At 38.4% G+C, this 12,059-nt stretch overlaps 1 protein-coding gene across 1 annotated transcript in view; it reads right to left on the reverse strand.

Moving 5' to 3' along the window:
* Window positions 1–12,059, reverse strand: part of LOC104926504 (ras-specific guanine nucleotide-releasing factor RalGPS1) — a 99,960-nt gene that overhangs the window by 68,771 nt on the left and 19,130 nt on the right. Inside the window, exons 4-8 of the mRNA XM_019272199.2 lie at window positions 11,554–11,604; window positions 9,400–9,483; window positions 7,964–8,053; window positions 4,745–4,837; window positions 1,584–1,710 (exon numbers count right to left, since the gene is read on the reverse strand). Of these exons, the coding sequence (XP_019127744.1) occupies window positions 1,584–1,710; window positions 4,745–4,837; window positions 7,964–8,053; window positions 9,400–9,483; window positions 11,554–11,604 (445 nt within the window). The remainder of the gene's footprint in view (window positions 1–1,583; window positions 1,711–4,744; window positions 4,838–7,963; window positions 8,054–9,399; window positions 9,484–11,553; window positions 11,605–12,059) is intronic.

Genomic DNA, 12,059 nt, shown 5'->3' on the forward strand with positions numbered 1-12,059 from the left:
TAAATTACTCCAACTTCTACCGCCCCTTTCAGGTAAGCAACCTCAACCTCACCATCACTCCAACCACCCAGAATCAAAACCCTTTTAAGATTTCACACATCTGAACTACAATCTCAACTTCAGTTAGTAGATGTCAGTCCAGAAAACCAGGAGGGGGTACAGCAAACAGCAAGATGTGAAAATAAAGAGTAAAGTGTAAATCAATGAGTGAAAATGAAAGAGGAGAGTCACTTTACACTTACAACCAGTAATAAATGCAAACATGTCAATGACAGGAAACTGTGCTTTAGATGAACAAGGTTCTGTTCAGTCAATTCATTGTAGTGTCACCCCTTTCTACAACATACAGTACCCACTGTGACTGATTCAAATAAACCATAGATGATTCAACCTAAAGATTCAACCTGAAACTGGTCTGAACAAAGCTAAGTCACAATGGACTGTAAATAAAGAGGAAAAGAGGAGTGAGCTGTCCCATGCGTTTTTTCAAGTTAACCGGGTCATGTTGAAGTTTTGGGTAGAAGCCAAACTGAACCTTGTAGGATCCGACTGTGTCCTTGACATTTCCAGATCAATTTTATTTTTGCATGTTCTCTCTGAGAAGAAAGTTACAGGCTAACAAGAGCTAAGCAATGTCTCAACTCAATTTTGCAAACTCTGTCCCTGCTCCCACTGCGTGTCCAATAGTGTCCTGTTGTACACAACAATTAGACCGGAATTAATCTAATTGCTGAAAACTAATGTAAAATTCTTGCTTAGTGCCGTTGCGTGATGGACTGAACTGTGCTGCTGCTGTATGTCAGCTTTGTAAATAATTCTAGTAAAAATTGATCGAGCACTACTTCTGTACTGATTTTTCTGCGCAGGCATTTCACTGGAGTATTGACGGTGGACACAACGGATTAACCTGATGTTCATTTAGCCTGAAAGAATGGCTGATCCAAATATGTCAACTACCTCAGTCAGTGCTGTCCATGTTTTTCAACAGGCTTTTATGGACTTTATTTTACACTTCATGACAGCCACTGAGGCTATGAACAAAACACTTGCCTCTGATCCATGAAATGTCAAAAAACAGGTGAAAACAGGTGTTGTTGTGCAACTGATGGCTGGAAATTCAATTCATGTTCTTTCATATCTCAAGTTGGAAAAAAAGAAAATGTCTTAGTTGAGCACTAACTGTTGAACTGTGATGACAATCTGTTGAGTCCACAAGTAATATGATCGATGTCAGTCATTTATGTTTTATTATAAATGTTATATTTACATAGGCTTTCAAAATGAACTGAAACAACAACCCTACATGTACCAAGTCATAATGACTCACCATGTACATCTATAGTGGGAAGACCACTGATAATGGTGACAGCAGCCTTTCCTCAGGTTATATAAATACTGGAATATTTCTGTGAAAGAACTGCGGTACCATTCTAAAAGTATTCAAGTCATTTTAGCACCGGTGTCAGCAAAAACACAAACTGCCCAACCTTAGAAAGATGTTGAGAGGCTTCGAAATGACTGAATTTAAAAAGGATCCAAAGCAACGTGCTGAAATAATAGTGAAACACAGATGGAAGACTTACCAAGGTAAGGGATACAGGGAACCATCTTCAGGGAGCGGATATATTCTCTCATGCGGGTGTAGTTCTCTTCTTTGGATGTCAGATAGTTTAGCTTCTCGAATGTGGCCTTGTCTTTCCGACTGATCAACTACAACAGAGAAGAAAAATGACTGTTCATTCGGTGACTGTGGCAAACACTACCTCTACCTCATTACCAACATGTTAATGTACCTGAACCAAATTAAAGTGTGTCTGTGTTCCAAAACACATAAATCTAAATTTGTTGGAGCTCAAGGATTATTTCTAATGGAATATGCTCAACAATATTTTCTCAGTAAACAGCTCAGTGGGGGTCTCCCACTTTATGTCTGCTGTAGACTACATAAGCCAGCTAATTAGGCACTGTGCATGGTGAGTTTGGGGAGGTTTGCAGTGCATCAATCTGAGCGATTCAGACAAATTTGGCAAAGTTTGTTTTTCTTTGTTGCCAATGTGTGACCCAATACTTTTGCTCAGGCGCAAAGTCAGTGACATGGAAGGTTTTTTTTTTTTTTTTTTTTTAAATGGTGTTGGTTTCTATCAACTGTGAAGGTCTTGACAGCTGAATCAGACCGGTGACAAGAACCAAACAAAAAAAATATCTAAATGTTTCGTCTGTCTCACAATCTGAAGCTAATGTAACAGATGTCACAGAAAATAAAAAAAACAGCATCCCTCCAAAATGAAAATGATAGCTAGGCATACAATAAACAGACCTCCAAGAGTTCCAGATATTAAAGTAATCAAAATGTTGATGTTGGGTTACTACTGCCCGTCTGTTTACAGCGTACAGTATATTACATCCAGAAACACATGGATTTAATCAAACATTGCAAGAAAACACTACATTACCAAATCGTTCACCTCAAACAGACACCACCACAGCTTTGCTACAACCACGACTCACTTTAGGTAGTTCCATTTTGAATCTGGTTACCTGTTGGCAAGTTAACAAGATCCAAGCTTCAAGGGAATACTCTCATCAAATCTTTTATCTTTTTATTAGAGAAATAGAGAAAACTTTTAAGTCGAGGCTTGTCGTTGTTTGCTGCTGTCTGTCACAAGGGGCAGGTCACACCAATCAGCCATAAGATTCTGTCCACATGCCTAATATTGTGTAGGTCCCCCTTTTGCAGCTAACAGAGTCCTGACCCGTCAAGTCATGGACTGCACTAGACCTCTGAAGGTGTGCTGTAGTGTCTGGCACAAAGACGTTAGCACCAGATCCTTTAAGTCCTGCCAGTTGGGGCTCCATGGATCGGACTAGTTCGTCCAACACGTCCGACAGATGCTTGACTGGGTTGAGATCTGGAGAATTTGGAGGCTGAGTCAACACCTTGAACCCATTGTTGTGTTGCCTAATATATCCAACCCATTGACAGGTGCTATGATAATGAGATAAGTATTGTTCACTTCACCGGTCAGTGGCCATAATGTTATGGCTGATCTGTCCTGAGTAACATAATGTAAAACTCTTTGCTGTAGCCTAGTTAATGTGCTCTTTTGGCAGCTAATGCCTGTATTGTTTGTTAGAGAAATATCATCTCTGTATTATAGCAGTGGTTTGTGTGTTTATGTAGTGACAGTCTGATGAATCTGAAGTGAAACAATTTAGCTGATGGTGCCACATTTTAGCTTGAATTAACGCTTGAACTACTGGTTGGTTAATTGATTGATAATCAGCAATCATAACAGTAATTGTTTAACAATTTTTAAGGTAACTTGCATGTAAAATGTTGTAAATATATTAATATATATATATAAATATAATTACTTTGGGGATTTTAAACTGTTCGAACATTCGTCTTGGGTTTTTTTCACACATTTTTTATTTCATCAGACACAACACTGGCAGAATAATCGAAGATGAAAATAATAGTTAAATAATAGAGTTGATTGAAGTTGGCAAACACAACCTCACTTCTCACTGTATGTGTAATAGAATATGAGTTTTTTTAAAAACTCTCCTGCTCCTTACTGACCTTTGTACGGGTTTATAAAATCAAATCAAAACTGAGTATTTCTCCATGTGTCTTGGCATCCTCTTTTCATGGTCTTATATCGAGAACTGTAAAATCAGAATTCATGTTCAAATATTAAAACCAGGACCAAACAGTTTGCACTTGAATGACCTGGAGCTGTCATTGGTTCACAGCTTACACAACAGCTGTCTGCGATGTGGAACTAATCACTCAAACACTCTGTTTGGAAAAAAGGAACCGGCCAGTCACACTTTCATCCTCATAAACATACTAAAGACGAATTGGTTTGTGGTGAAAAATTATTTTGACTGGACAGTAAAGCACCATATGTTATCTCAATTTCTCTGAGCGATGAGAGGCCGCTCATCCAGCCCAGTCTTCTGATCTATTCACCAAAATATTTTGAGAAAACTATTTCTGAGGTCTGAGAGCTTTTCGAAATCTGTGTATGACATAATGTAATATTATTTCCCATCTGCAATGTTCCAAACTGAAGATTTGATTAGAAACAAAATATAAAACATTAGGTTTCAGGTTAGGTTTCAGCTGTTTTTTTATTTTTGGCTTACAGTGTGCAACATTCAGGTTCAGGTTGTAACTGCAATCACAATGCAGTTATGTGTTGTATGAACAGGGAAGGGAAGTCATGGCCATGGTTGTTAAGACACTTGGCAAGAAGAACAACCAAGCAGGTGTTGGGGTTCAGTCATGTTGTGAACATAAACACTTTTTTCCCACTGTTGAATCTTTAAATGTCATCACTGTAATGATTCAGACACCGATCTGAACCTTGCAGGGCGGCTGTGTGCTTATCCCCAAACCATGATGGCTCAGACCAATCGGCATCCACGAGGATCTACAGGCAGCTATGGGCATAGTATAACACTATAGATATGATGCAGCAAAAAGAAACAATGGCAGCTGAACAACAATGAAGGCTGTTCACACTTATTCTAACTGGCTGACTATGTCATATGGTTCATTGATCTGATTGGTTCACCCATAATAGATGGTGATCCAACCAACCAAAAAAGTATTTTTTTCAAAGTGCCTGTCCTTTTGGTTTCCAAGGACGACCTCTCAGATAGTTCTGTGTAACAAACCATCTGACACAGTCATGTTAGAGTATGGTCACAGTGGTGCATAAAGTTGATGTCTTACCGCCCAGGTTTTGCTGAGTCTGAAGATGGGAGCACTCTGCAGAGCAGACACCACTGACACCAGAGAGTGAAGGTTGTTCAACTCCAACAGTTTCTGGGAACAGACACATTTTATGAACAACACATAAACTGCTGTATTACCCTAGATTTAACAAATAACTTCAGTCTGTTGGTACTTCCAATCATGCTCTAGTAATAACCTCTGACTTTAATTTAAAAAACATAAATATCTTTAAAAGTAACGTGGGAGACGCCCCCGCCTCACACCTAAATCGGCCTGCTGCCAGAGAGTTCTGCTCTCAGAGTTACTCTGGTGATTTCAATGATATTTTGATTTTGTAGCAACCTGGGTCTCATTTTGTAGTTTTGGCCATCATTTGTATCAGTCACAATAACACTGTATGTTAGTCAAATATGGTGACATCATCACAACAAAGTCTGACAGGGAAACTGTGAAACTGTGATGGAAGTTTATAACAGACAGTTACTGCTCACCTTCATTTCATTTCAGTATGTTTTATTAGCAGAGTGTAACAAAGACAATGTTGCCAAAGCATCAAGTAATAATCACATGACACGTGTGTGTGTGTGCAAGACTGTGTTTCCTTATGTTTGTGTGCATTTGTGTATCAGTCATCCTGAGAACAAGGAGTTATAATTTCATATGTACAGCATGTTATAAAAATTAGGGTTACACAGTTAGTTAGATGTTTTAACTTATACAATGTTTGTTCCTATTTGTTATTTGTCCTTAGGGCACTTCCCTTTATTGCTGTTTTCCTGAGACTGGCAGGGTAAGGTAAAGTTCAGGTTAATGTATAAATAGAGGGATTTGAGAACAGAATGAGTCAGGGACAGGTCAGAGAGATGACATCAAGATTGGGGACATACTGGCTACACATTAGGGGATATGTAGAAGAAAGCTGTTTAAAGGCATTATATGCAAATTGACTTTTAACAATTTACAGGGGTTGAGACAGCCCATCTTCAGGAAAATGTATAAGAACCAACTCAGGGAGCCTTTTTCTCTGTAACCCCTTTAGTGTGTTGCACTGTGAAACGCTCCTCTTGTACAAGAACAATAAATTCAACTTAAACTTTGATGCTTTGAATCCGATCCTCCTTATTTAAGGGTTTTTCTTTAAAATTCCCGTAACACAGCACAGTAATATATATATATATATATAACGAGGTTATAATTGCAAACCATTACAATAATATGCAAGTATTTTCAAATAATGTATACTATTTGTTAAATTTGAATGAACTAGATCAATCATACCGCTCCTCTGTCAGGATGTGACAGTTTTCTTTTTGTTGGTAAAGGGATTAGTTCTGGTTCGGTTGGTGACAGAGTGTCAGGTCCAGCTGGCTGAGAGGAAACCTCGTTCTTTTGAATTTTCAATATAAGGGGGGTCTTGGTTGAGTTCTGCTCTACAGGCATCTTTGGGCTCTTTCTCTGGACATGCAGGGTTTTCTTACAGAACTCCATTTCTATTGACATTCTGACATATTCATTCATGTACACATTAAAGATGAGGTAAAGAAGTCTGTGTTTCCTATTTTAACTGCACATTTACCATTTGTGAATTTAGATTTAATGACATCAGAATTCTCCTCAGATGGATTCTTTTGGAAATACAACACCAGCAGCTCCTGCTGTGTGAACATTTAGTAGAATCCAACTTGTTTATTCAAAACATCAAAGGTCTGTTATTATGAATATTATAAACATATTATTTAAGTTATATTTATCTCTATTTGTATAAATTGGTGTTATTAAGCCTTTATGCCATACATCAGTAGAAGCTTATTTAAATGTTGATGATCAGATTATTTGTTGACTCCGCAGCCCTGTTCAGCTTTGGGGACTGGATGTTCTCCATCAGCTTGTTCTGTTATTGAAGCATCTAGAACAGGGGTGTCCAAACTGTTCCACAAAGGTCCGGTGTGGCTGCAGGTTTTTGTTCCAACCAACCAAGAGCACACAGTTTGACCAATCAACTCTCTGAAGACTGAGATCAGTTGATCAAATAAGTCAAGTCTGGTGTGCTGCTGTTTGGTTGGAAGGAAAACCTGCAGCCACACCGGCCCTTTGTGGAACAGTTTGGACACCCCTGATCTAGAAGGATTTGGCTTTCTTTAATTACTAATTCTCAAATTTTCCACTTGGTGTATATTTCTTTTGGTCATGTTCTTTGTAGGATTACAGTGTAATTCAGTAAAATGATGAATCATTTTCTCTTCCAAAACAAGGAAGAGTGTGTCTTTCCAACTTACTGGTGTCACTGTTCCCAGATGTGCTTGCCAGGTACAATGTTTTTATTACTGATAGAAATAAATGGCTAAACATGTGAGAATGAGATGCCAGACTTAATAAAGCATGGCCGAAAAAAATAACCTCTAATAATCGATTATTAGATGTCTTGGAAACAGAATCTATTAATATCTACACATGCTTGATTCAAGTACATATACTTCATTCCCCTGATGAATATTTTTTTAAATGATCTCTTATTTGTTTCTTTACTGTTCAGGTCAGGACCTCCACAGATTTACAGTAGTCTAGTCTTCATACCTAAGCAGCTGTTGAAGCTCTAATCCATAATTAGAGTGACTGCCTGGGCTGAAACACTCTGGATTTGTTAATCATCTCTCATGTGCTTCAGTAGTTTTCTTTCAATCGTCTATAGCTTTGCAATTTGTCCAGAACAGGCGGTTTCCTTTCCATCCCACACTCTGACCTCTGGGAAAAACTCCTTCTGCTACTGCTGTATTCCCTGATCGGACCACAAGAGGAGAAACACCGTTTTGTTTCTGCCATCAGTGTGCCTGCTTTCTCCATCATGCCTCATATAGCGTAATAAAGTACCTGGATGGCTTGTGTGTGCTGCAGCTTCACAGGCTAGATTGGACTCTGTGTTGAAATTGTTTTATGAGCAGCTGGCAGTGACTCATGAAATAAAAATCTAAACTAAAAAAAAAAAAAAAATCAGTAACTGTTCAACAGCTGCCGGCCTTCTTTTCTGATCACATATTAATATCTGATGATGGATTATAACATTTAAAAACTCTTACTGAACATCACATTGAGCTTCTTCTACTGCAGCAATAAGAGTTTTGTTGTTTTTGTCCTCTGGAAACTTGGTAGCCAAAATGATGCTCTTCATCAAGATTTCTAATGTCATTAATAAGCACTTATTCTATCATTTGAACCCACCTTTGCTATTTTGACAAAATGGCTCAGGATTTCTGCTCGGATTTTCAGCGTCTGGGCAGTTAAGATTTCTCTCACCAACCAAAAGCTGACCTGAAAAACATAGCAATGTTCAAAAACATAGACACACAGACACACACAGGCACAAACGCATACACAGATACTCCATGTGATGCTTGCAGTGAAATGCCTTATACAAGAGATTATTATTTGAATATTTTTCATCATTAAAGTTAAACAGCTTTTACTGTACATATCATTGTGTTTCTAGGTGTTTGGAAGTGTTACTACCACCACTACTGTGTGTCTCTAGATGGAGCTGTGTGCAGTTGACTTCAAGTGAAATTGAATAAGAAGCTGTTGGTTTGGAGTTACCAAACGTCTGAATCGCGCTTATTTTCATTCATTTTAGAAATTCAAAATGTAGTCATAATCAGTAATGATCAGCTGGAACCAGCTGATTCACACAATGAATTGAGAAAGGGTTGCAAGACAAGATCATTGAATCACATGAAAATCCATCCTACCGGGTTCCAAGCTATATGCTTATGCCCAAACCAATCAGCATCCAGTGAGGAACCAATGGCAGCTATGGGCTCTAGCCCCATGTGCAGGCCGTCAGTAGATGCAGTGTGTGGGGCACGTTTGAGCTTCTCTTTGTTTGTATGTGTTAAGGGAACATTGTGAAACATTTGTATCATTTAATGACAGTTTTGGAACACTGTTGATGCTACACTGACTTCAGGTGAATGGTGTCTCAGTCATTTGTATGTCTGCTCTCACACTATGTAACTTTGTGTTCTGGGTACGATCACCCAAGAGAAATACGTCAAGCTTTACAGCACAGTAAAGTCACACACCGTGTATGGATAACAAAAATACAAAAATCACTAAAATACAATAAATGTTTGTTTGATTTTCTCCTTGAGTTTGATATTATTTGGCTAAAGATTTCTGTATGTAGCCTAACTTGTGCTTATGCTGCAACCAACACAACCTTTATGCTTTATACTAATGAATGTGATGGGATGCAATGCAAAGTATTAAAATGACAAAGACATGCGCTGGGACAATATATTCTCCAACAAGAGTAATGGTGAGGAGTGGTAGTGTACAGTGAGTTTATCAGAACTTCTGTGGAAATGAAGTCAATGAAAGCACTGTGACTGAACCAAAACAGTAAAGTTGTGGTCAGCTGTGAAATACTGTACTTATATAGATTCATTGATTTATCAGTTGAGAATAAAAGAGGGACTAAGCATTAATTCATGTTTGTTCACCTCATGGATGAACTAACACTACATGATGCATGCTAATGTACTGTGTTCAACACAGACTGCTAAACAACATAACAGGCGTTTGAAATGAACAGTGTGTGATGTCACAGCTTTACAGCTTCATCTGTTTGGAGATGGAGGATTTGAAGTGTGCACACGTACCTGGTTGAACCTGCGTGTGAATGCAACCACATTGGGAGCCAAACTGTGTTTCTCTTTGCCATTCCATCCACAGCTGGCCAGCTCCTGCCAATCGCAAGATCACATGAACCAACAGTTAGTAGATCTGTAGCAGTAAGCAGTACCACCACGTGTGTGGTGGCTGACAAAACCACAAGACTATTGACTTAAATTCACCAATGACAACACCGCATTTATCATATTTATTAATAATCATTACATATTCAGTGTAATGATTATTCAGTGTTTCCCTTTAGAGCTGTTGTCATGTAGGAATCAGACATCAGGAAAACAGTCACTCAACTGTCATTGCCAGACCTACTGTGCCACACACTACATTTGCTGTCTTCTAGTCAAGCATCAACCTCTGTGACTGAAATGAAAATTACAATCTGTACACGGCCCAACTATCTGCTACATGAAAACATCATCAGCGCTGATGAACTGAATATCTCTGGGCCATAATTAGTTTCAAGAGTTCATTAAGATCAGGAGGCAGTGGGCCTTATTCAGGAAGTGACATGTTAAAAAAAAAAATGTCTTATTGACATCTGGGATTTATCAATGTTTTCTTTTTTCTTTTATCAAGACAAGAAAAAACAAACAAACATCTGTTTTCACAGTCCACAAATTGTCCAACGCATGAATATCACAAAATCAAATTTAGATAATCATATGTTTCACAGTAATTCTAATGATTGGATTTGTATGTGCGAGCAAGAACTATTATTGGTCCCTTGATCCCAATTAAGAATTAGCCTTGGAAGATATTGTGTGTGTTTCATGTGAATCTTATTTCACATAGTTGAAAGTTTTAACCTATCAATACCGAGACATTCTAATTGATTCTCTAAATTTTAAGCCACATGTACTGTACAGTGCTTGGTTAAAAAAAACTGAGGTTAAAATAAAGTTTCTATTTCAGAAACAAGTTGTGATTCTCTTTTATTGTACAAAAGAGGCTTGTTGCTGCAGGATATTTATCTATATTGGACAAGTGGCTCTTTTGTACATGCGTACTGCACAAGAGTGACACAGCTTTCCATGATTCCCTCAGATTTATTACTAACTGTAAAACCCTAAGTCACCACTGTGAGCTGAGGTAGAATGGCCTTGTTTAGCAACCCACACTGGTCTATTTTCATATACAAAGCGTTTCCATCCTGATTTTTTATTTTTTATCTCTGAAGTGTGATGGACAATTCTCACTGCATTTGAGGGACTTCTACATTTATATTTTACATGTTTGTATTGAACTTGGAAAGAAGGCGTTTGGATACTCTGTACCGTCAGAAAAATTCAAAGATTTAATTTCTTTGAATGATTTTAAAACCATATTGAAAGACCAAGAGACTGAAGGGTCAAAGTTCTCTGACACAGACCAGTCATCTGTGAACCAGTCCTTAATGAAATAATGAAAGGTCAGTAGTTGTTGAGATAACCTGGACAAAGTGTTGGACACACTTAACAGCATGCTGCACACCGCTGACAGGCATGGCCATCCTTAGACAGACTAGGGAAAAATAAAGTTCATGGCTGTGCAGCTGTAATTGTAGACATTTGGAAAAATGAAAAAAAAGCATGTTGGATGAGTAAACTGCAACGTGCACCGTGAGTTAATTTCTAAATTTTCAGTCAAAGTAATGTCTCCACCATCTCTGCCGGCTTCCCGTCCTTGCATACAGTCTTCGTAGGAGGAAGGAAATCCTTCAAGGCAGAGTAGTGACTGGAATTTCATTGACTAGCAGAGTAAGCCGGGTTTCCAGTGGACATTTCAACAACTAAAGGTTTGTCTGGGTTCAGCTGTGTGGCAACAGCTGTGAAGATCATCATGGGGGAAGGGGTACATCTCTGAGGGGCTCCAAGCAAAACACTCCTGACTTTCTTAGGGACCCTTCTAACCAGATCTAACAAATGAATCAGAAAGCGTTTGTGATAGGTCAATAATAACTAATAACTTAAAAGAACAGATCATTGGTGTTCTCTTAAGTTCTTTCTTAAGAACTCCTGTTACATTGTAAGAACCAGTGTATGAACTACCAGAACCTCTCAAAGAGTCATTTAAAAAGGTTCCACCACATAACAGCTGTTATGCTGTGGAAATGACGCTCAAGAGACAACCTGGGCCTCTCTCACCTCTGGCTGTATGGCTTTGAAGACCGGGGCGTCCATCAGGGTGATCTGGCTCTGAAATAATAAGAAAAAAGTCCACAATGTCCGTCAATATGCAGGAGGTTAAGTGACAGTATGCGGTACAGGTAGATTATCATTAACTCCAGTTGTCTGTAAATCAGTCTGTATTTGTCTCTAAATGAAGGAGAATGCTTCTTTTAGTATCTGTTGTCCTCAGCTAATAGCAGGTGGTGGTGACAAAAAAAAGACTTAAATAAACTCAAATCACAGCTTCATGTTTTGGAGCAGGGAGATGGAATAGGGAATTTGTCCTTCAAATTTAGTGGAGTGAAAGTAAAAGTATCCCTCAAAAATAATACTCAAGTAAAGTACAGATACTCAAAAAGTGTACTTAAGTACACTACTCAAGTAAATTTACTTTGTTACTGTCCACCACTGCTTGTGTGTCGTATACATATACATATACACACACACACACACACACACGCATATATATTTATACATGTGTA

The sequence above is a fragment of the Larimichthys crocea genome, chromosome I (genome assembly GCF_000972845.2).
Source record: "Larimichthys crocea isolate SSNF chromosome I, L_crocea_2.0, whole genome shotgun sequence".
In the NCBI taxonomy this organism is placed as follows: Eukaryota; Metazoa; Chordata; class Actinopteri; family Sciaenidae; genus Larimichthys; species Larimichthys crocea.